Source organism: Diabrotica virgifera, chromosome 5, assembly GCF_917563875.1.
Source record: "Diabrotica virgifera virgifera chromosome 5, PGI_DIABVI_V3a".
In the NCBI taxonomy this organism is placed as follows: Eukaryota; Metazoa; Arthropoda; class Insecta; order Coleoptera; family Chrysomelidae; genus Diabrotica; species Diabrotica virgifera.
Genome location: NC_065447.1, coordinates 55,017,481 through 55,044,278, shown reverse-complemented (window position 1 = coordinate 55,044,278; position 26,798 = coordinate 55,017,481). Strand labels below are relative to the sequence as shown.

Genomic DNA, 26,798 nt, shown 5'->3' with positions numbered 1-26,798 from the left:
TTTTATTTAAATGGCAATCACTGCTTAATATTTGCTATATCTTATTATTCTTAAACATAACATTTACACATGGGAATCTTATTTCCTTTTGGTTTCCAATTGAAAGTTTTTATTAACATTTAACTATTATGATTTATTAGCAACAATTCTATTTAAGTTTGATGAAGCTTTTCTGATATTATTGATTATGTTTCTTCAATTTTAAATGTGGTATTTAATACGAAAAACCCATACATTCATGTCCAAACAAATGAGACTGACCTTTTTCTGGTGAACTGAGAATGTCTTCACACAAGACCCGTTTCCTGCTATCCTTGGCTGCAATCAAAACCTCGTCCTGGCTTCCAGTAATGTTCTCCTCTGAAACTAGCTCGTATAGCTCTCGTTTCCTGCTTCTGTCGTGATGCTGTGTTCTACCTTTTTCGAAACTGCAATCAGCTACCGGGAACTCTTGGCTCAAGGAGGTTCTTTTACTCTCAACCTGGCCTACCTCTCGTTGCACGATAGATACTACACACTCACGGAACTACATCGGCTTTCTCACTCTCCGTACACTACCGTCTACTACTGGACTTCACTTCTCGACAGCTCAAAACATTCTGATCTCTATTTGTCATTCATTCCCCTACTTTCTAAATATCCCTTCCAGATTCACAAATCAAACTTCCACCACCAACTCTCATTCGCAGTCTTCCTCAAAACCAATTTTTAATCTTTCTAAATATGCTTAATGGATTTCAAAGAAAATAGTTAATTCCCATTCTAAAATTACTTTCTACTATATACAAATTTTAATGACCTATTCTCTATTTCCATTTAGTCTTATTTAGCATCGGCTAATGATCGATCCTTCCGCGAACAACGATAATGACCTATTATCGATTTCACTTGAGTCTTATTTAATCACTTCTTAAAATTAAATATAACAATTTGTTGTATACAGGTTGTTCTAAATTTATATGCGCGTGGTTGAGAAAATTGAAAATATTTTATATTAAATTGAATTTTGTTTATAATTATTAAAATTTAATTTTCATATCAAATAGAAATATAACAATATATATAATTATGAAGTCAATTTCGTTTTTTGTTTTATTATCTGGGCTTGCCCAGGTCCATCTTCTATGTGGTTTCTTATAGAAAAGCTATTCATTTGGACTAGATTATTCTGAAGGAGAAAACTAATTAAGGTCTCTCCTCTTTCATTCCTTCCATTTAGTCCAAATTGTCCAAGTGATGTTTCTTCTGGACATGCTTTGATTCCTATTTTCGCATTGAAATCACCACATATTATCACGTATTGTGTGGGTACGTCGTTTAGGGCTATTGAGGTATCGTCGTAGAATTCTTCATCTGAATGGGTGGTTGTTGGTGCATAGACTTGAATTATTTTAATACTGTATCTTTTATTGAGTTGTAATGTTAAGTAGGCAACTCTGTTCGGTATTCCTTTAATAGATGTAATTTTATCGCTATGCTTTCTATGTATAAAAAACCCAATGCCTCCCTCTGATGTTTCTTCATTACCCATACTGTAGAAAAGATGCCCTGTACTTCGGGTCTTCAGACTTTCTCCTTTCTTTCTCACTTCGCTGACTCCTATTATGTCCCATTTGATATTTGACATTTCACTTTCCATATCTGTAAGTCTTTCTTCTGACAACAGACTTCTCGCATTGTAGGTAGCAATATGCATCAATATGTGTTTTTTGGATTTTGTCGTTTGCGAATTTTTGCCTCCCCCAGAATCCTTGAGACAGACCTTATGAGGTGTGGGACTTACCATTACTGATCTACCCACCTGGGGTTTACTATTCACGATTTGTTTGAAATTCGCCATGATGGGGGTAAATTTGGCAATTAAAACACCACGCTTGCCTTGCGTGTTGGTGAGTTTCTAAATCAGCCGCCCACTCTGGGTCAGACGCTGTTTGCAGCCGCCCATTCTGGATCAGACGCTGCAGGTTTGGTTTGATTCTATAGTAACCCTAAAATCGAGGGTTGCCGCTTCCGCCATCCGTACCGTACCGAAGCTCCGCTTCTCCGCCGTGGCTGCCGTTGTGGACTTCATCCGTAACCCTGGACAAGGGACCCTAAACAGGTACTAGTTTCCCGGATCAGGAAACCCCCGGAATCTGCGGAGGGCAGAGATTGATTCAATTTCCCTGATAGGACTATCTTCAAGATTTTAAAGAGTTCCTACCCGCTACCACGGGGTATCACCGTTTGAGAGTAATGGGTACATTGTATACCACTCGGGAAAGGCAGAAGGACCCAGACGTAACGGAGTCGCAATCATTGTCAAAGAAGAAATTCGTAACTGTATCCGAAATTTCGTCCCCTTCAATGATCGTATCATGATGATTCAGCTGCAAAATAAACTAGTGAATATTAATATAATACAAGTCTATGCACCAACAGCTGACAAACCAGATGAAGAAATTGAGCAATTCTACAGCCAAATTAAACAAATTCTCCGGAGCACAAAAAACATGAAGCTACAATTATTATGGGAGACTTCAACTCAAAAGTTGGTGCCGAAATCACACAAGATATAACCTTAAAGTATGGACTTGGAGAAAGGAACGAAAGAGGGCAAAGACTAATACAGTTCTGCCAAAAAGAGAAATGCATTATAGCAAATACTTTGTTTCAGCAACCTAAAAGACGACTATATACCTGGAAATCTCCAGCTGATCAAGAGGGAAAGATAGTCAGAAATCAAATTGACTACATTATCATTAATAGAAGGCTAGAAACAGTATTACATCTGCAAAAACATACCCAAGTGCAGACGCAACAACTAACCATAATCTGCTCTGTGCTGGATTCAAACTAAAACTAAAAAGAATAAAAGCCCCCACAACGCAGAAGAAACTTAATACTTGACTCCTAAGAAATGCCGTAATAGCAGATGAGTTCGGAAATAAGATAAATCGTGAGATTAAAAAACAGTTAGAAAGATCTGAACAAGAAAATATCGGTCAAAATCTAGATATCATGAATTCCGCCATGGTCACCATATCAAACGAAGTTTTGAAACCAGAAAAAGACCCAATAAAGAAAAAGGATTGGATGACCGCTAAAATACTAGACCTTATTCAACAAAGAAGAAATTGGAAAATCAAAGACGAGATTCGATATAGAGAGATATATCGACAAATAAGATACGAGGTTAAGCGAGCAAAAGAGGACTGGATGGAACAAAGATGTCGTGAAATGGAAGAACTAGAAAGAAAACATGACGGGTTTAATATACATAAAAAGCTTAAAGAAATTACCTACACTCAGAGAAAAAGAACTCCTCACTTTATGAGAAACTCCAAAGGTAAAATAATTCTCGACGATGAAAAAAAGGAAGAATGGACTAACTATATAAAAGAGCTCTTTCTGGATACGAGGCCACCACTTAACACCACAAAGTATACGAATACTGTTCCTAGTATTTTAAAAGCGGAAGTAGAGAAAGCCATCAAACAGAGCAAAAATGGGACATCTCCAGGCCCTGACCAAATACCATCAAACTGGCTCAAACTTCTGGATGACGACAATGTCTCACAACTAACAAACATTTATAACCATATATACGAGACTGGAATGATGCAACAGATATGGTTAGAGTCTACATTTATTCCACTGCCAAAAAAACCTAATATATCGTCATGTAAAGACTTTAGACTAATTAGTCTCATGAGCCACTCTCTCAAGCTACTTCTTAAGATAATTCTTAATAGAATCAAGCAGAAATGTGAAGAGACAATGGGAAACAAACAATTCGGTTTCAGAGAAGGATTGGGAACAAGGGAAGCTTTGTTCTCAATGTTAACATTACTTCAACGATCATGGGAAGTACAGAAACCAATTTACGTCTGCTTTATAGATTTTGAGAAGGCGTTTGATAGAGTTCAACATGATAGGTTGTTTGAATATCTAGAAATGATTGGAATAGATGATAAAGATCTGAGACTTTTACAACATCTATATTGGAATCAAGAAGCTTCTATTCTGGTAGACGGCAAAGAAACAGACACAATTTGCATTCAAAGAGGTGTCAGACAGGGTTGTGTGTTATCCCCAACTTTGTTTAACGTATACTCAGAAATAATTTTTTAATGCAGCCTTGGAAGGACAGTGTGGAGTTCGAATCGGGGGAGAAACTATTAACAACATCAGATATGCAGACGACACCGCGATCATGACTGAAAATATCGAATATCTTCAATTCCTTATAGATCGAGTCACTAGAGAATGCTCCAATAACGGACTTAACATAAATGCAACAAAGACAAAGTTACTTGTGGTTAATAAACAAGTCGTCGGCCCTATGCAACTAATTGTCAGTGATGAATCAATAACAAAAGTTAACCATTTTAAATACCTAGGATGTTGGATAAACGAGACACTAAATCCGGATGAAGAAATTAAAACTCGTATAGAAATTGCAAGAGGAGCATTTATGAAACTTAGATCTATTCTGAGCAACTCTCAGCTGAACTTGCAACTAAGAATCAAGTTTCTAAAATGTTATGTGTATCCTGTATTACTATATGGATGTGAAACCTGGATCATGAAGGTTAACATGATGAACAAATTAGAAGCCTTTGAGATGTGGTCGTATCGTAGAATGCTCAGAATATCTTGGGTTCAACGCATTTCAAACAGAGAAGTCTTAAACAGAGTAGGTCAAGGTGAAGGTGACTTAATGAAGATGATAAAAAAGAGAAAACTTGAATATCTGGGGCATATAATGAGAGGTAGCAGATACAGGATGCTGCAGTTAATACTCAATGGAAAGATCGACGGAAAAAGAGGATTTGGTCGGAAGAAATATTCATGGCTCCGAAAGCTTCTTAAAGCTTCTTCAATGGACTGCCTTATCAGCAGATCAATTGTTACATGCCTCACAAGATCGAGAACGATATCGGCAAATTGTTATGGAAGCGACCCACGCCTAAAAATTTGGGCACGGTACTTAAAGAAGAATAAGTATCGTTCTCCTCGTAATATGTGCTCCAAGTATGCAGTCTTCATACTTTTTACATAATTAAAAAGTTCCCTATCCTGTAAGCCCGCTCTACTTAGTACCTCCTCATTTCTGACTCTGTCCGTCCATGATATCCTAAGCATTTGACGCAGGCACCACATTTCAGATGTGTCGATCAGATAGCTCAGTGCGACTAGCGGCTGAGCCGCACTTCACTTCGCCGTGAGGTACGAGAGTTCAAGCCCAGCCCAGGCCATCGGAAAACAAAAAGTATAAAATTCTAAATATGAATCTGGCGCTTAGACCTGAATGTGCGGGCATCTGATCGACCTATGAGGGAGCAGTACGGCAAGGGATGGCTTGCGGTTCGGTGAAACTCCCCCATATATCCCTACCGAAGGGCGTTGACGCCTAAGAACGGTGTATATACATACCACATTTCAAAGACTTCATGGAGCTGGCCTTTAATGTCCATGCTTCCATTCCGTACAAGAGAACAGGCCAATTTTAACACTTAAGCCTCTTGTATCGGAGCTTGAAATCCAACTTGCGATCAGTCAGAAATTTAGGAAGCCTCAAAAAAGCATTTCTGGCTTGTTTTACTCTGTTTTTTATTTCATTCTCAGGGTCCCAACCCTCGTTCAGCAAACAACCCAAGTATTTAAATTGCCTGACTTGTTCGATTTCTTCTCCAGAGATACCTATATATCTTTCCGTTTGGGTAATTACTTCTACTTATAATCATTGTTTTTGTCTTCTTGATATTTATTTTCAAACCCAGAGCTTCACTTACAAGAGTGAGATCATTTAAAGGGCATTGAAGATCTTCGATGTTATCTGCCACTATCGCTGTGTCATCGGTATGCCTGATGTTATTAATGAATATGCCGTTAACTTCAATACGCCAAAGATTTCTCCTATTGCAGCAGTGCTAAATGGAATAGAGGCTGCAATTAAGATTATATTTTTGCCTCAAGATAGATAACAGCTCAGTGGAAAAATAATGTCGCAGAGACAAATACTGCACCCAATACAAACCAATCAGATATAGGTACTTTAACGCTTTAATAAAACCGCAAAAACATCATTTAAAAGAAGATAACATTACAGCCAAACAAATTGGGATTAATTCGCCTCAGATCTGGACAAAGAAATTGGTGAAATTCATCCAAAATCTAAAAACTATGATAAATTTGTCAATATTATGAGAACTGTTTCTAGCAGAAATATTCTAGGCCTGGATACCGCGTACCAAAAAAAGATTATTAATAGCAAGCTGAAAATTTGTTAACACGTTGACGAACAGAACGTCTATAGACGTCTAATTTCCATTGATGGAATGTAACACAACGTCTATAGACGTTGCATTTTCCCTATTCTACTATGCAAAATACATATAGTGCCACAACACTTGCTTATACATTTGACGCACTGTCCGTCAACGTGTTAATAGCTAAACGGTGTCTATTCGCACAAACTTTGATGTACGGGAACACTGGAACAGGGAGAGTTTTAAATGTGGAACAGGTTACAGGTTTCGAACGTCAGACTACGAAAACGTCCCATAGGTATATTTTGTCGGGCAGAACTTGAATTGAATTGATTTGTTACCCTTTCATTAAACTCTCATGCAAAAATCAGACTGCTAGTTACCACCAACATAATTCCTGTCATTTGACACGGAATGGGACGTTTCGATGCCGCCGGTTCATCGCCGGCCGTTTCGATGCCGCCGGTTCATCGCCAGTCCATTTCATCGCCGTCATATCTCGCATTTCCTAGAATTCCTAATTAATACTAAAAATAACTAATAATTGTAACTGTCGAAAATTCGGAAATATATCAGATAGCGATTAATTGACTGGCGATGAATCGGCCGGCATCGGCATCGAACTGGCGGCATCCAAACGGCGGCGATGAAACGTCCTAGACCCATTTGACATGTTCTACGTGTCGGACTTATTAAAATGCCCAACCTATTTGGCGGACAAACATATTCTATAAAGTTTTCAAGTGAATAAACTTAAAAACAACCTGCTAGTTTTCACAATCATAAACTTGTCAGAATGACACGTTCCACAATTAAAATCACGTTCCACAATTAAAACTTCCCCTGTTCCAGTGTTCCCATATATCAAAGTTTGTCCGACTAGACACAGTTAAGTTATTAACAAATTTTCAGTTTGCTATTAATAAACTTTTTTTGGTACGCGGGATTCAGGCCTATTCCTTGACGATACCGGGCTCACTATTTGCAAGGAGTAACTCTAAACCTTCTCCCATTTCTCAACTGTTACAAATAGACACAGGATGAAATTGGAGCAATCTCCTGGAAAATCTGAACATGACACAGAACAGTAGACTCCACTGAAAGAAGTAACAGGTTCTCAAAGATCTCAGGAAACCAAGTGGCTTTCAAATAGCATTAGGGAGAAAAAACAAAGACAAATTCAGAATTAGAAAAGATAGAACCATTCAGTTGACAAACTTTTCAATAATGCTGAGCTACAAGATCCAGTTCATCTACTTATCTGCCCTCTGTTGGAGAAACCATTTACAGAGCTATTTAGACATTTTGCATGTAAATAACACCGTTATCTAGACCGTTATTTTTTGGATGGCAAATTTGATTTGACGGAACTAGATAAGTAAAGCATAGCATTATTACCTTATAGTCTAGGCGCCAAATAGAGGTCACCGTGTCATTTTCAATTCTGATGGACAAACTCAACGGTTTCTTATGGATCTTTGGCTGCTGATTACGAATTTCGAGGGGGGATTTCGATCCGAGTGGTCAAAAAATTGTTATAAACAATTTAATTGTTTATAAGGCTCTGGCTCATAAACTAAAAGAGATAAAAAAATGTTTCAAATAAAATTTGTTTCTTAATAAAAAAACGAAGAAATAGCCGTTTACTAAACTTAAATCCGACAATTAGAACTCAAGATATTGTAAAATTAGTGCACAATGCAAATTGCAAATTGTAAAATAAGTATTTTTCGAAGCTTTATCGATCGTAACTCGGCTTCTACGCATGCAAATGAGCCTTAGAAGGTCTCATTTTAAAGCTTAATTAACAGGCTTCCAAACAAAGTTTGTTAAATTATTTGATCTTCATTTGTTTTAAAGTTATACCCGTTTGAAGTTATAATTTTCTTTAAAAAATTGTACATTAATTTGTTTATAAAGGTTTCAAGCAAACTTGAGCTATATACATTTATACTTTAATTAACAATAATGATAAAACAACTCAAAAGGAACAATTTGAGCTTACGAAAATGTTTGTAAGTTTATTTTTGATTTTTTTATTGAGAAGTTAGCGCGTGAACCTTTACGCGGTGAGCCGATCTTGCGCCTCATAGCGCGCGCCATTAAAATATCGACATCTTGGCCAAAAATAAACTTATTAACATTTTCGTAACCTCAAATTGTTCCTTTTGAGTTTTTCTATCATTATTGTTCATTAAAGTATAAATGTTTATAGTTCAAATTTGCTTGGAACCCTTATAAACAAATGAATGTACAATATTTTTAAGAAAATTGTAACTTCAAACGGGTATAACTTTAAAACAAATGAAGATCAATTAATTTAACAAACTTTGTGTGGAAGCCTGTTAATTAAGCTTTAAAACGACACCTTCTAAGGCTCATTTTCATGCGTAGAAGCCGAGTTACGATCAATAAAGCTTCGAAAAATACTTATTTTGCAATTTGCATTGTGCACTAATTTTACAATATCTTGAGTTCTAATTGTTAGATTTAAGTTTAGTAAACGGTTTTTTCTTCAATTTTTATTAAGGAACAAATTTTATTTGAAACATCTTTTTTGTCTCTTTTAATTTATGAGCCAGAGCCTTATAAACAATTTATAAACAATTAAATTGTTTATAACAATTTTTTGACCACTCTGATCGAAATCCCCCCTTAAAATTCGTAATCAGCAGCCAAAAATCCATAAGAAACCGTTGAGTTCGTCCATCAGAATTGAATGACACGGTGACCCCTCTGGCGCCTAGACTATTAGAGGTATAATCTGATATAATTGTACTCACATACAAAATTTATCTCTTACAATTTTCTCCAAGGATCTACTGACAGTCACGGAACGAGATTGTCAGTGATGTTTTTAGTTAGTTAAGCTATTATTTTTTTACCATGTATTCTCTTTTCTCTTATTAAAGGTAACTTTTGTATCTAAATATATTTTTTTTAATTTTAGTTTGAGACAAATGGACCTTGAAGTAATGAAGAGACTGCACCGTAAAGTTAACATAGTAGTAGTAATTGCCAAAGCAGATACCCTCACATCATCTGAAGTTGCCAAATTAAAAGCAAATATTCTTAACGATATTCGAGACAACGATATTCAGGTAGGAATTTATTTTCTAGTTTATAATTATTGTTTTATACAGTTAACATTACAGGCAATAAGATTTCTTCTTCTTTAAATTAAAACAGTACTACTTTCTGTTCCCTGTACTATTATGCATCTCTCTAGGTATCTGTGTAGTGAGTGATCTCATCTTTGTTATTTTGAATCTCCTTACGAAGCTATCTAGTGTTCTTACTATGGCATCTTGCCTTGCATATATTGGGTCTTGAGTATAATAGTTCTGGGTGTTTTGTAGCTTCCAACGTTTAAAATCGACCCATGTACCCCACTTCTGACACCAAATATTTCGTAGGATTTATTGAAAGTGTGAGATTTAAAATCAAATACAACTTTTTTCACGTCTTTTTCGCTTAACTCGTTTATGCCAAATCATAAACATACTTATCTCAAACAACTCCCTATGTGTTATTATTTGAGTTGCAATACTTGTAGATACTCGTTAGAAATACAAATGAACGAAAAAGTTTAAATGGAATTTGAATGTGATTTCAACGATATTTCTTCTCGACTAGATATTGATATCGAGAATACGCATAATATAAAGAATGAAATCCATGGAAATTTACTGATGAAGAAACCAGGGTGGGGCAAAATCTGATTTTTACTAAAAAAATCAAAAACCATTGATTTTTTTAAAAAAATCACGATTTATTTGATTTTTTTGATTTTTTAAATTTGAATATAAAATTTGAACATTTTGATTCTTTGAAATTATTGTTAATTATTTTAATGTATAAGTCTAAAAATTATAATACAATTTGCGGCTCAAAAACTTGTGACAACGCATTTATCGCGCTTCTTGCGAGAAAATTCTTGTCGCGATTTGTTTTCCTTCTGTCCTATACACTCGCTATACAGTGCCGAGTGAGGCGAGGCACGAACACGAACGCGTTTGTTGTGCTTTTTGCAAGAATATTCCTGTCGAGGCTTGTTTTCCTTCTCAACCTATAAATTGACGTTGCCCAACAATTTCACGCATTTCGCTAGTTAGGTTAGTTAAGTGAAGTGAAAACATATAAATAAAAATAAAGTAAAATGAGTGGAAGAAAAGAGGACCCAATATGGCAGTTCTATATTAAGACAACAAATCCAAATAAATTGGGGTGTAGGGCTATTTGTAGAAAGTGCAGGAAAGATATTCATTTTAATTTACTGTGCAAGGACTTTCAAGTTAAAGACGTTAAAGAACATGTGGTCCAAATTGTTAATATTTTCGAAATAACCATTTGGCTAGAGCTAAATTCAGTCAAGCAGGAGGCAGCGCTTTAGTCCTTCCAAGCGATGTGCGATGGAATAGCCTTGGCGACTGCTTAGAGATGTATGTCACTCAGTGGGACATCATATTAAAAATCTGCGAAGAAAATAAAAAGGAGATTGATTCTACTATTTCCCGAAAAGTTTCAAATATTGCAATTAAACATGCAGCGCAAGATTATTTAAACATCTTAAAACCTATATCAGTTGCTCTTGATACTGTGCAGAGGAAAAATGCTACTATCGCAGATGCTGTAGAGCAGTGGAAACATGTACAATATATCTTTGATGAATCTGTGGAATTACCATTACAAAAAACACAACAATTTAATAATCGATATAAGCAAGCACTAACGCCATATCATTTTATAGCGTATATGTTGAATCCACAAAAAACAAAATACCAGTTAACACCAGAAGAAAAGAATATAGCTTTAGAAACAATTAACGAGTTATATGAAAACACTGGACTGTTATCTTTAGTAATAAAGTTAAATGCCCGCAGTGCTTCATTTAAGCAAGTTATGTTTTCGGACGAAGTAATAAAAAATGTAAACGGACTACAATGGTGGTTATCACAAAAAGATGAGCCGGAAATCTTGAAACAGTTGCCAATAATAAAACAGTTCCTGTGTGCAACTGCTTCTTCAGCTTCAGTAGAACGCGTATTTAGCTCTTTTGGTCTTGTACACTCGGATATTAGAAACAGATTAGGCATAGAAAAAGGAGGAAAACTCGTGTTTTTGTTTAAATTGTATAACGAAAATGAATAGACTGAAAATATACAGTAATAAAATTTAGGTGTTACGTTTAGTTTAAGAATTTGGAATTATGTACTTCTTTTTTGTTGTTTTTGCTAAAAGCAGATACTTCTTTTCATCTTTGAGAAAACTTTTATATTATGTTGTTATCTGGTTCTGAATAAAAAAGAAAAAAATTGATTTTAATTTTAAAAATCAAGCGATTTAAATCATGATTTTAATCGTGATTTTAATCACTTGATTTTAATCAGCCCAACCCTGGAAGAAACTCCTTTAATTGCCAATTCTTCTTCTAGTGCCGACTCCACTAATGAAGGTTGACTATAACCATTGCATTCTTCTCATAAGTATCTATCTTCTGCTTTTCTGAAAAGCGTCTGTGTGTTTAACCCGGTCCAGTCGAGAATGTTTTTTAGCCAGAGTATTTGTCGTCTACCAGGACCCCTTTTCTTTCGATTTTACCCTTCATAATCAGGTGTAATAACTCGTACTTATCATCTCTAAGTATGTGCCCCAAATATACTGTTTTTCTCTTTTTAATGGTGGTCAAAAGTTCTCTGTCTCTTCCTCTTCCCATTCTGTGCAACACTATTTCGTTCGTAATATGATCGGTCCACGGTATTTTCAAAATTCTCCTAAAAACCCACATCTCAAAAGCTTTCTCATTAAGTCAACATTATTAGTCCAAGCTTCGACATCATAATGAAGAATAGAATTAATATAACATTTTACCATGCGATATCGGATTTGCAGAGTCTTTGGTTACCCATAAATTTCCTCAGCTTCAAAAAGACTGCTGTTGATTGCTCTATTCTTGATCCAATTTCTGATTTCGGATTTAAATCTTCTGTAATCAAGACTGCTACGTATTTCATTTTGTCCACTTTATATGGATCCTTGTTACGACTGTACACCTCTTACGGATTGTGTTTAGTAGCGTCTGCACTTTCAGCGATGATGACTGTATCGTCGGCATTACGGATGTTGTTTATATTTTTACCCATTTATCTTTTGCCAATTGCTCAATCAATTATAAAAAAAACATACATAGGTACTATTGCAATTTAATTATTTACCCCTGAGCAACATTGTCCTTTCCTCACACAAAAATAATTATGCAACCCGATGCCGATTCCATTTTAATATTTATTATAAATAATTAATCAATACCTTGGTTTTTCAGATGTATGAATTTCCAGAATGTGATAGCGACGAAGATGAAGAATTTAAGCAACAAGACAAAGAACTAAAAGCAAGCGTTCCATTTGCTGTGGTTGGCAGCAATACCACTTTAGAAATAGCTGGAAAGAAAATCAGAGGAAGGCAATATCCATGGGGTGTTGTTGACGGTAAGAAAACTCCTTTTATGTATTAACAACATATGGCACCCCGAATTCATTAGTGCCATAACCCTGAAATCGCAAACTTTTCAGGAGAGCAAAAACAAGATATTATGTGAACTCTTCATTTTTTCTGTGCGACTTTCTTATCTAAGTTAACCAAATTCTGCACTCGTGTTGATTCTTGTTCTTGTCCTTCGTCTGGCCATTCACGTCCACATCTGAACATAAGCCTCCTCAAGTCTTCCTTTCCATTATTTTTTGTTGTACACTACTTGTAGCCAATTTTTCCCGGCAGTTCGTTTCAGATCATCTGTCCATCTCATAGGAGGTCTGCCTCTGGGTCTTTTGTGTTCGTATGGTCTCCAGGTTAGAATTGTTCTGTGCCATTTGTTTAGATCGCTCCTAGCTACATGTCCAGCGTATACCCATTTCAATTTTAATGATTTTTGTACCACATCGGTGACTTTGGTTTTCTGTCTTATCCATGTGTTTGTTTTCCTGTCCTTAAGTGATATGCCAAGCATTGCTCTTTCCATGGCGTGTTGAGTGACTCTGCGTATGTTCATATTCTTTTTTGTGATTGTCCATGTTTGTGCCTCATATGTTAATATCGGAGTAATGCATGCATCAAATACTTTAGATCTAAAAATTTGCTGATTTCTGAGTATATAGTTCAGTTTGCCGAATGCTACCTATGCTAACTTTCTTCTTCTTTTTATTTCTTCCGTTTGAATTTCCCTATTTATTATTATTTTTTATCCTAAATATATATAATATTCTTCAACTTTTTCTAACTTTGTCGTTTATTATTGTCACGGTTTCTTCGGAGTGCATGACTTTTGTTTTGTTTAAATTCATTTTCAGTCCTATTTTAGAATATTCTGTGTGTAGTTCTGAAAGCATGAATATTCTGTGTGTAGGAATCATGCATGAATTACAGAGGAATCTCACTAATCAACACTACGTATAAAATATTGGCTTCGATATTATTAAAAAGATTAGTACCATACGCTGAAGAAATAGTTGGTGACTACCAGTGTGGTTTCAGGCCTGGCAGATCGACTATTGATCAAATATTTACAATAAGACAAATGACTAAAGACTAAGTTTTCACTCTAATGGCATATAACATATCCCACCAGAATGAAAACAATGGGAACCTTCTCTGGTTACACCTCCGAGGCTTCTACAATTTGCAAGCCATACGGATGCTGAGACTAAGGAAGATGAGGGAATTCTACAATTTACAATTCACGTCACATCTGCTCAGCGCGGTAAAGTTCCAACGAGACTGGTTCCAATAAGACAAATGCTTGAAAAGTATTGGGAATATAATCAGGACGTGCATCAGATCTTTATAGACTTCAAACAGGCTTATGATTCAATTAATCGTGCAACATTATGGAAGGCAATGATCGAGCTCGGCGTACCCAAGAAACTAGCTGCGGTAACACAAATGTGTGTAAGTAACTCCTTTGCACAAGTTAGAATAGGGGCGGAAATATCAAACGCTTTCTGCGTAAATTCTGGACTGAGACAGGGAGATCCGTTGTCCCCATTGTTGTTTAACCTGGCCTTAGAATATGTCATGCGGAAAATATATCACAAAATCACACCAGACATAACTGCTCGGGGAGCAAAAATCATACTCGCCTTTGCCGATGACGTAGACGCAGTAGCACAATCAACATTAGAAATTAAAGATATTTTCTCGAGCTTTGAAGAAGCTGCATTAAACATCGGTCTCAAAATAAATGAAGACAAAACAAAATACATGGTCGTCTCAAAACAAGAACGAAGGCGAATAAGGCAAAACATTACTATAAACGATCACAACTTTGAAGTGGTTAAAGAATTTAAATATCTAGGAGCAACAATCACAAATGACAACAAATTAGAGCAAGAAGTTGAAACAAGAATAATGGCAGGAAACAGATCTTTCTTTGCAATGCAACATCTAATGAAGTCAAAACTTCTTTCACGAGGTGCAAAAATCCAGATATATAAGACCATAATAGGACCAGCAGTCGCGTATGGAAGCGAACATGGACGCTAACAAAAAGAGAAGTTAATAAATTGCTGGTGTGGGAACGTAAAATCCTTCGAATGATATATGGCCCTTGCAGAGACAGCATGACAAACGAATGGAGGCGCAGACACAATAACGAGCTAGGCTCTCTATTCGGGAAAGAAAATCTTGTCAGATATACAGGGTGTCCAGAAACTCTACCGACAAACGAAGACAGGAGATTCTTCAGATAATTTTAAGATAATTTAACCCAATTCACTTAGTCCGAAAATGCTTCCTAAGGGAGCTAGAGCTCTTTGAAGATGGCGTCTTGTAATTAGTTTCTCTTAAGTACCTCCAGAACGCTTCTATTTAGAAAAACAAAAATCGGTGCTCGTATTTATCTTCAAGATATAAATCTAATTAATCCATTGCAAATTTCTAGTACCGATCATAGGCGTCCGTTTTGGGTAGGACAACGGTTATTTTATCGCATAACTTTTTTATCTTTAACTTTTATGCATTTCTGATACTGGATTATTAAATTGTAAAGTATTCTAGTACTAAAATGTACTCTTGTTTTAAATCGGTAGGACACACCGTTTCCTAGAAAAATCGATTTGAAGATTTTTCGCTATTTGAATTAAAAAAAATTAAAAAAAAAACTGTTTAGAAAGATGAAATCTGGTACATTGATTTATATTCCAGAGATAAATCGATTTCATTAATTTCGAATTTCTAGTACTGGTCATAGGCGTCCGTTTTGGGTAGGTCAACGGTCAACAGTTATTTTATAGCATAACTTTTTTGTCTTGAATTTTTGAGCATTTTTGACACTAGATTATTAAATTATGAGGTATTCGAGTACTTAAAGTTACTCTTACTTTATGTTGGTAAAATACTTCGGTTTTTTGTTAAAAAGTTCTTTTAATTTTTTTTTCAAATTCCAAAAACGAAAAACTTTTAAATCGATTTTTCTAGAAAACGGTGTGTCCTACCGACTTAAAGCAAGAGTACCTTTTAGTACTTACCTCACAATTTAATAATCCGGTGAGAAAAATGCATAAAAGTTAAGGACAAAAAAGTTATGCGATAAAATACCCGTTGCTCTACCCAAAACGGACGCCTATGACTGGTACTAGAAATTTACAATGGATGGAATCGATTTATCTCTGAAAAGTAAATATGCATACCAATTTTCGTTTTTCTAAATAGAAGCGTTCTGGAGGTATGTATGAAAAACTAATTTCATGACGCCATGCCATCTTCAAAGAGCTCTAGCTCCCTTAAGAAGCATTTTCGGACTAGGTGAATTGGGTTAAATTGTCTTAAAATTATCTGAGGAATCTCCTGTCTTCGTTTGTCGGTAGATTTTCTGGACGCCCTGTATAAATAGATAGACTCAGATGGGCAGGGCATGTGATACGCAGTAACGACAATCGCCTTATAAACAATGTGTTCTGGGAAAGGCCAGATGGAAGAAGGTCTGTAGGGCGGCCTAGAAAGAGGTGGAAAGATGCAGTTAAAGAAGATCTAGAGAAAATGGGAGTGCGACAATGGGAATTAGTGGCGCAGGACCGACGAACATGGAAGGCAATAGTAAACGCGGCAAAGACTCACGAAGAGTTTTAGCACCATTGATGATGATGATGAGTTCTGAAAGCATGGTGGGGTCATTGATGTTTATTCCCTTATATTTCCAATTTAGATTTTTAAACACGTCCTCCAAAACTAAGGTGAACAGTTTGGGTGATAGAGTGTCTCCCTGTTTGACTCCCCTGTTTAATGGTACAGGGTTCGTGTATTCATTTTCATTTAGGTAGTATGTAGCTGTAGCTTGCATTACAATTTTGCATTGCGTTTATTACGGCCGTGTGTTCTATAGTGTCGAAAGCTTCTTCGTAGTCTACAAATGCTCGTGTTGATTATGTGTGTAGATATCTAATGCTAGTATTTATTGTTAGTTATTTACATTGTTTTACCCTGAAATTCGACCTTAAAATATGATAAGGCACTATTGCTCTAAGGCACCCATATTCAAAATTAGAGTCTTAGGGTGTATCATTACAGGTTATGGCACTGTGGTATATTATGAACCCTCTGTATAAATCATAATTTAAATATGATGTTATTAACCTTTAGGGTATTGAACATACATAAAAACAATAGCTTATAGTTTGTATCACATGTTTATTACGAGTGAACTTGAACTATATTTGTTATGGTTCAGATAGGTATAAAAACACGCTGAGCAATCAGTATGGATATAGATATACAAATAATTATTAGAAGTTAGTATGTAGTAAGGCGAGGCGCTATGAATCATTAATGTTATTGTTTAGATATTGGATACCAGTGAATAAAATATAATGTATAGTAAGACGTGTTTAGTCTTTTTAATTAATTAGAACCAGAAGGCAGTAACATCACACTATTTAATACAGCACTAGAGTAGTTTTACTTGAGTAATTTTTTTTTGTAATATTTAAAAATAAACGGTACTTATTACACATCCACTCTCGACTACAGCATAATGTAAACTGCCTTGTGGCGCGCTTGCTAATGCTGAGAGAGCCAAATCCGGAAATGGTAATAACGACACAGGCGCACTATACAGATTCTAATATAACTAAATTATAATATGACATTATTCCACAATGAAGGCAACGCTTAAAGGAACGTGTTTGGCCAAAAATATATTTTCCATTTTTTAGGGTTATGGCATTATTGAAGTCCGAGGCGGATTTAAAGATTTGCTACTCCTGGGCTATCCACAATTTATCGCCCTCCCGCCCGCCATTTTTTACTTTTTTACCAAAATTTGTCGTCCCCTGAATTCTGCCGCCCTTGGCTATAGCCCATTCAGCCCATATGTAAATCCAGCCCTGATTGAAGTCGGGGTGTGATATATAAACAAACAATTTTTGTACAAACAATATTATATATGATATATATTTAACAGACCAATGATAATTAAACAATTTCTTACTATTTAATAGCTATTAGTCAGTTACTGTTACCCTAATGCATTACATATCGGTTAAGTTGTTCCAGTATCGTTTCTACATTAGATCTACAGTTGACTGCTTCTTACAATAAGAGTGTGAACTTCTTATTTTTATTGTTTATCATCTCATATTCATCTACCACTGGACACAGGTCTCACCTAAATTTCTTCACTGATCTCTGTCATGAATTTTAAGTACTCCTTATTTTTCTGCAATAGTTCAGATTTCATCTAATTATAGTTTCTGGAATCTACCTCTAGGTATATCTTTCTGCTTGTCTTGGTCTTCACTCTATCACTGTACTTATCGATCTATTTTCCGATAATCCCAATCTTAATACGTGCCTGATAGAGTGTTACTTCATTTTTGTTGTATCCTCTTTTACATCTTTAATTTCGGTTATGTTTCTAATCTCTTCGTTTCTGATTCAGTCTTGTACTGAAATCCTCAGAATTTCTCATTCTGTGACTTTCTGTGATGTTTTAAGTTCTCTTTCATACTGTTTCATATATGCGGCGCAGTCTCCAATCCATATGCACAAAAAGGCAAAATACATATACACTTGAATATCGTTATTCCGCAAAATATGAACGGCCGTAGCTCAGCTGAAAGATACTGGCTTCATAAGCCAGTGCGCACAAGTTCGAATCTCGGCACTAATAACGACATTTTCATTTCTAAAAATGATACGAGCCGTTCACCGTGTTTCGGAGGGTATAATAGGCTCGGAAATCGGCTAGAAAATTATAACAAAATTCAGCTTGGCAACATTGTGTGAATACCAGGTCTTCTCGGATATCAACCAAACCGTAATTTAGTCCAGAAAATGAATATATTTTTTCAACAGCAAAAATGAGATGTTTTAACCAAATAATGTTTCAAATATGCTTGCTTTGATGAACTTGCTTTTTTTGTCCCTACAAGTAGAAAAAAGTTTAATTTCTCTTGCATAATATTTATCGTCTAACTATTTTAATTGTACTAATATGCCAGTGTTTACTGTAAATTCTAAAATGACTAATTTACAATGATTAATGGGATGTTAAAATACCAGCATGTGCTTATCTTTAAAGCGGCTACTCGAATTTCTTAAACAGTGACACCAAACCTTGATATTGCCACTTTGTTGCGTATTCAGACCGATTTTCGTTTCTATTATACGTTAAACCGTCAGACCCCTGGTCTAGTGTGAGCATCAACACTATAGCCACTTCAAACAGGATTAAAGATGCAAGTGTCACAGGAACGTACCCGAAATGACCTCCCCAGTGAAAATGCAATACGATATTATTATTATTCCTCAAAATGTGTTTCAAGTTTCCTAAATCTGCCCATAATTGCCAGCTACCTCTGGTAGTCTATAGTCCATTTAATCCCAGACTAAGCTCGAGGTCAGACTTTCAGACACGTGAACTTAATTTCTAACCAATGTGTCCTAGATTTTAACAATATTTCAGATAATTTCAAATATCTTAAAATTAATCCACTGTAATATATTTAAATATATTAGTAAACAATCAAGCACGCCGAATGTTTAAGTAGTCTTGTAAACAAAATTTACACATGTAGGTATTAGTGCAAGATTGCATTTCTGTATATTATTATTGACATAATAATCTTGACATACATATACGAAAGTGTCACAAACATAGGTAATCAATAAGTATTCGTACACAGAGATATTTAGGGCAGTCTAATGTTGGGGTTACTTTAGAGAGTGCCACCTCGAAGAGAGGACGTTCATTCCATCGGCAACTGGGTACTAGAAACCACTAATAAATGTACCTTATATAATAATAAAGCATTAATGGGAAATATAGTATCTTCCAGTTAATCAAGCCCAGTGTTAGGGTAGTAGAGACACGTTACCACCATAAATGACTATAGCTGCTATAATTTGTTTATCTGGATGATGTATTTAAGTCGATATACGTTGAGGTATCCTGGTCTAATGTCAGGCTATAGCTTGTCTAATGCTCTATTGCTGGTCTAATGCCAGTCTAATGCCTGGCTATATTAAAAATTTAATAATCATCTGTCTTTTTCAGTGGAAAATCCAAAACACAGTGATTTTATCAAACTCAGGACAATGTTGATCTCAACTCATATGCAAGACTTAAAGGATGTTACAGAAGACGTCCATTATGAAAATTTCAGGGCTGCGTGTATTTCCCAAATTTCTCAGCATGCACGAGAACGAGGGTAAGAATATTTACTTATTTGTAACAAATAATTAACAAAATTATAAAAATAACGTTTATTGTGGTGTGTAGGCAAATGTGTACATTTCATACACTATTAAATACCAGACTCAGTAAAACATCAATTTAATTTAAATAAAAATGTGCTCTGAATAAATAAATAACAAAATAAAATTAACTTACCATTATCCGTAAATGGACGTTATCCGTATATTGTACAAAAGAGAGGTACCTCTAGGAATAAATAAAACGATCGAAAATATCTACCAAAACAACACAATAAAAGTAAAAGTAGATGAAGAACTAACTAACCCAATTGAAGCAGGCAATGGAATAAGACAGGGAGACTCACTGAGCCCTCTATTGTTTAACCTGATCTTGGATGAAATAATAAAGAAGTAAGAACAAAAAAGGATACCAATTGGGAGAAAAGCAACTTAAAATAATCTGCTATGCAGACGACGCAATACTAATATCTCAAAGTGAACATGATTTACAACGTATGCTGCACTAATTTAATAAAACCGCTGGAAAATTTAACATGTAAATTTCTCCAAAAAAGACTAAAATGCATGGTTATAACAGCAAATCTAATAAGGTGTAAATTAGAGCTGGAGGGTCAGATAATAGAACAAGTCATGGAGTTTAGACATTTAGGGATCACACTATCTATATAGCTACGAAAAGCTCGAAACAGAAGTGGAAGATCAGATAAATAAAGCAAACAGCTGCAGGTTGTCTGAATGAAACAATATGGAGAAATAAAAATATCGGAAAAGAAGTGAAAGGCAGAATTTACAAAACAATCATCAGACCAATATTCTCATACGCGGCAGAAACACTACCTGATACAGAAAGGACAAAAAGAATGCTAGAAACAGCAGAGGTGAAAACACTTCGAAAAATCGATGATAAGACACTATCGGATAGAGCTAGAAGTGCAGATATACGACGGAGATGCAAGGTGGACAACATTAATAACTGAGTGAAAAACAGAAGAGTAGAATGGAACGACCACATAAGCCGAATGACAACAAATAGAGTAGTAAGGACGGCGAGAGACGTTTCCCGAATAGGAAGACGATCAGTGGGAAGACCACGAAAAAGATGGAATGACAACTTACTGGAGGCACATTGAAAAACAGACAGAGTAATGTCTACACAAAAAGACGAAGAAATTAACTTCTCTGTACAATAAAAATAAAATATCAATCCCGGCGAAGATTTCGATGATGCCACGACCCACTGTTGTTACCTACGAACAATAAATATGGTTAATGGAAAAGAAAATTACAACGAAAATACCATGCGTTAGTTAGTACACACACGCGCTAAGGAATAAGTACTTGTTCTAGGTTATAGATGGATCAATATGTAACGAGGTCGTTGCGTTGTTGCTCCAGGTAACTAAATCAGTCGAAAAAAAGAGTTCGCCTTTCAAGACATTTTTATTTGAAATCAAAACATACAAAAGATAAGATAATTAGCCTTAATTACTCGTTAATTTCGTTAATAAAATATATTTATAATCTACGCATCGAGCTTTCTGTTCGGGCCGATGTGACGATATTTTGTACATGAATGAATGGTTTTGACGATAGCGTGAAATAGGAATTGCTTTTATTAATACGACATGAATGTATGTATAAGGAAAGGGAAAAAGGGAATCTCGCTCAGCTCGCCAGATGAAAAGACATATTATGGATATACGATCACCGCTCGTATAAGGATAGGTAAGAGGAAAATACTACCTACATAAACTCACCTCTTATACCTCGCTGTTGTTTATTATTCTTCGATCAACGCTCCAAGAATAATCATCAACTAGGCTTTTCGATCCGACTTTTATATCATCCAAGACGGTACAAAAACACGTTTTACTTCATTCATTGGCGTACTCTAGACGATAAAATTATATTATCGTCACAAATACTCGATCCAGTAAGGAACCGGAAAGCGACGAATCAATACTTAGAGCCAGTGGAGTTACTACCAGATCAACTTCTTCTTCTTGTAGTGCCTATCCGTTTCGGATGTTGGCGACCATCATGGCAATCTGCACTTTGCACACTGCTGCTCTGAAAAGATTTGTAGTGGTTGTGTTGAACCACGTTCGTAGATTTCTCAGCCAGGAAATCCTTCGCCTTCCTGGTCCTCGCTTTCCCTCTACTTTTCCCTGCAAGACCAGTTGCAACAGTCCATATCTCTCACTGTTCCTCATGATGTGACCGAGGTATTCGATTTTGGCTGTTTTTATTTTGATTAACAGCTCTTTTTCTTTTTTCATTCTCAGCAAAACACCCTCATTAGTAATGTGGTCGGTATAAGATATCTTCAGGATTCGACGATAAAGCCACATCTCAAAAGCCTCAATTTTCTTGCAGTTGGCGTCTGTGAGAGTCCACGACTCAACTCCGTACAACAGTATAGGAAATATATAACATCGTAGTAATCTGACTTTTATGGGTATCGACAAATCATGACATTTGAACAACTTTGCCATTTTTTGAAATGCAGATCTTGCTTTCTCTATCCTACATTTGATTTCTATAGAATGGTCCCAATTTTCATTGACGTTCGTACCAAGGTAGGTGTATGTTTTTACTCTTTCTATTTGTTGACCATTCACACTGATTCGTCCAAATTGCTGTTCATTCTTAGAGATCATCATACATTTGGTTTTCTTAGTGTTTAGTGAAAGTCCGTATCTCTGACTGACTTCTGCGATTCTGCTCATTAACTCCTGTAGGGCTTCAGAACTGTCAGCGAATACCACAGTGTCGTCTGCGTATCTTATGTTATTGATACATTCTCCGTTAATTCTAATTCCGGCTTCAACATCATCCAATGCTTCTTGAAAGATTTCCTCAGAGTAGATGTTAAACAGCAGTGGGGATAGTATACATCCCTGACGGACCCCACGTTTGATTTTGATATCGTCGGATTCTCCTGCCTCTGTCCGGATAGATGATGTTTGATTCCAGTACAGATTGCTGATAATCCTTAAATCACAGGTGTTTATTCCAATATTGGTTAATATCTCCATCAGCTTGTCGTGCTTTACTGTATCGTACACTGGATATCGTACACGAGATCAACACTCCGACATAACTCTCCTTCTGTCCAATGTGCCGTGTGTTTTGAAGTTTCGTTGTTTTGGACTGGTTTATTCGTTATGTCCTATTTTAGGTGATCTAACACCTCTTCAGAACGTGGTTTGTTTTTGGCTGGTATATAGCACTGGGTCGTTGTGTTCGCAGAACCACTGGTGATATCTTTTGTTTTGGATTTGGCGGAGTAGAAGCAGGCTCTTCGAGAATCGTCAGAGGAGAAAGAGTTGTGATGAACATGGTGATGAACGGTCCTTTTCAGAATTTAATGCTTGTGGCGAACTTCGTTTTATATCGTTGCCGATGATCCATCTCCTAGCCCGAGTGGATGGTGATGGAAAGAATGATGTGAGTGCATGCGTACGGAGCGGTGGCACGTCGCGCGTCGACGGCACAAGCTTGGCGACGCTATCGTTACAACACATAGGTTTTCACATGCATTGTTTACCTTAACAGCTATACTTACTTAAAACTTTTATCACTTCTTATTTTTGTAAAGCATAATGATTTTGCGTGATTCTTTTTATATACTGTATTAATAATTATATTTTATTATTTCAGGAAACTAAAAAGAGACTCAACTCCATATGATTCAGATATTTCTGAAACAGATAGGCTGCTAATACAGAAGGACGAAGAGGTAAGTTGAAAATAAGTGAATATAGGTGAAGTGCGGTGCAGAAATTTTAACACCCACTAAAAAATTCATGGAAAAAATGAAAGTGACTTTGAAAACCAGGCATTGAGTGGTCCAAGAGCCAGTGACCACGGCTTCTGTAGAAAGGGAAGCACATATGAAGTGGAACAGGATCGGACAAGAGGCGAGAATGAATGATGCTAGGTGGATTAATCGTATAATAGTCTAATGAAATAGGGTCCTAGCAGGGGTGAACTCTGCCACCTGTTATGATGATTTAAAAGAAGCTTAAATGCACCGTTTAGCGTATATATAATTGAGTTTATACTTAATTTATTATTAATACAGTCGAACCCTCTTATTGAAATAGCCTTCGTGTCAAAGAAAAGTATTCCTATAACCGGGATATTCTAATTATCGATCATTTATGCCTCGTAGAAATGAATCGGGAACTCAAATTTCTATTCCTTAAACCGGGATATTCCTATAACAGGTGTTATAATAAGCGGGTTCGACTGTAGTTTGACTATTTATATTAATACTGAATTAAGTTTATATTTAGAATGGGGAAGAAACGTGAGATCGTTCGGACAATCCAAGAGTGTAAATTAGAATGTGTGAGTCTTATTATGGGAAATTAGCAGAGATATGGCTTGTTACAACTTGTTTTTCAGATCAAATTGTATGAAAAAAGAGGACCAGGGAGAAGATTTCTTGGCTCCAGAATCTGAGAAAATAGTTCAATAAGTGTAGAACCGGACTACTTCGAATAGCCACCAGCAAAATAAAGATATCCATGTTAATCGCCAACATTCGGAACGGCTAGACATCGTCAGAAGAAGAAGAAACCTAGTATTCACTATTTGGTTGGCTAGTCCAAGGCAACAATAATAATTTTATACTGCTTTTATCGATTATAACAATAGATTAGGTTTCTACAATTAGCTTTTAATTTATTTTTTCTATTTGTTTCAGATTCGTCGGATGCAAGAAATGCTAAAGCAAATGCAGGAGAAACTCAAAGTTGATGCTCAAGACAACAATAAAAAACACGAAAGTATTATTGATGTGTAGATTTTTATTATTTATTGATTAAACTAGTTTTTAATTTATCAATTTAAGACCAAAGATGTCTAGTTAAAATGTTTTTTTCATATTTATATCAATATTTATATGCGTAATGTATGTTATAAAAAATATATAGTTAAAAACTGTTGTCGTGTTTTATTCTTTTTTTCTTCATATACAGTGTGTTGTTCAACATGGCATATAATGTCCAACATATTGTACAAAAGACTCCTCCCCTACGCCGAACATATATAATGGGACGATATCAGTGCGGTTTCCGTCCTAATAAATCAATGATTATTCTTTTTTTCTTCATATACAGTGTGTTGTTCAACATGGCATATATGTCCAACATATTGTACAAAAGACTCCTCCCCTACGCCGAACATATATAATGGGACGATATCAGTGCGGTTTCCGTCCTAATAAATCAACAACGGACCAGATATTTACAGTAAGGCAGATTCTTGAAAAAAACCCTAGACATCGGCATCGACAGCCAGCACATATTCTTGGAATTCAAAGCCGCATACGACTCAGTTAATACAGGTAAATTTCTACTTGCTATGGTAGAATTTCAATTACCGCTTCATCTTGTCCAGTTAACTGAAATTGTCCACTCACAGAAGCAGAGAGCATGGTAAAAATCCAAAACAATTTCTCAAGACCCTTCCATTGCAAAAATGGCTTAGTCCATGCAGACAGGGTGATGGTCTATCGTGTCTCTTATTTAACCTGGCATTAGGAAATATAATTCGAGAGTCCCAGATTAATACGAATGGTATAATATCTTTAACAAATAGTATACTACCTTTAACAAATCAGTATAAATTGTCGGATACGCAGATGGCATAGACATCATAGGTAGGTCCACAGAATCTCTGATTGAAGCAGTTCGGTCATTAAGAGCATCTGCACAGAGAATGAGCCTAAATATAAATGTTCAAAAGACCGAATATATGTGTTGCACTAGGTCAAGCAACCCGACACCTACAAGAGTAATAATTGACGACCTAGAACCAGTGGCGGCTCGTGACCTCAGTATGCGGGTAGGCTACACATATACTTCGGGTAGGCGACAAAAAATATCCTACAGTTTGTAATACATTTTGAGCCGCCTTGCAATACTAAATGTAATCTATGAGCGCAACAATGTGTAAAAATTGCTTTTGGAGCATCTACTTTAATTTTTGATTGTAATCCGTTTAAAGAGCCAGCCATTACACTTGCACCATCGTAAAATTGAGCAATTTATTTATTTTTGTAATCATATGGCTCAAGCACGTTTGAAATTAAACTATATAGAGCGTCTGCAGATCTATTATCGCTAACATCAAAAAACCCTAAAAATCTTTCTGTTACCTGACCAACTTTGTTAACAAAACGGATTGTTAAAGTACACTGTGATTTTTCGGTTATATTAGTAGTATGGTCAGCTAGTATAGAAAATAATTGACTTTCATTAATTTCTGTTGAAATTTCATTTTTTACGTAATCGGCAAGACAATCTATTAAATCATTTTGTATTGTTTTTGACAAACCCGTGAACACCCCTTCTATTTTTTAACATGATCCTGGATTTCCTGATCGCGTTTAACTACTAAATTAAAAATTTCTTTAAAATTACCCATGTTTGAAGAATTATGGCTCTCATCACGACCGCGAAATGTAAGTTCTTGTTTTGCTAAAAGAATTGTAACATCAATGTCTTCAACTTCTTCAATCTTTTTCAACTTCTTCATTATATATCTTATTAGATAGAGAAATATGTCTAGCGAAAGCACTGACTGTCAGTAGTTTGTTTATTTTTTTCTAACCGTTTTAAATCTAAGCAATTGTTTAAATGTTCTTTCGAAGATTCATGTTTTTTTACACTAGCTGATAAATTTTTCAAATCTGAATATCCCTAACTCACCCAAACATTTTGCTTCAAATTTGAGAGCAACACACAAGGCCAACAAAAAAGTGAATTTTTAAAATAACTTCCGCTTAGCCATTTATGATTTTCATACCATATTGTTTTAAACGAT

At 35.7% G+C, this 26,798-nt stretch overlaps 1 protein-coding gene across 2 annotated transcripts in view; it reads left to right on the top strand.

The window, feature by feature from the left end:
* LOC114339180 (septin-2) overlaps positions 1-24,913 on the top strand; it is a 129,777-nt gene extending 104,864 nt beyond the window's left edge. For both annotated transcript variants that reach the window (XM_028289816.2, XM_028289810.2), the window contains exons 4-8: positions 9,205-9,355; positions 12,577-12,742; positions 19,801-19,954; positions 23,625-23,703; positions 24,676-24,913. In XM_028289816.2, the coding sequence (XP_028145617.1) occupies positions 9,205-9,355; positions 12,577-12,742; positions 19,801-19,954; positions 23,625-23,703; positions 24,676-24,774 (649 nt within the window). In that variant the 3' untranslated portion in view covers positions 24,775-24,913. The remainder of the gene's footprint in view (positions 1-9,204; positions 9,356-12,576; positions 12,743-19,800; positions 19,955-23,624; positions 23,704-24,675) is intronic.
* Positions 24,914-26,798: the final 1,885 nt, after the last annotated feature.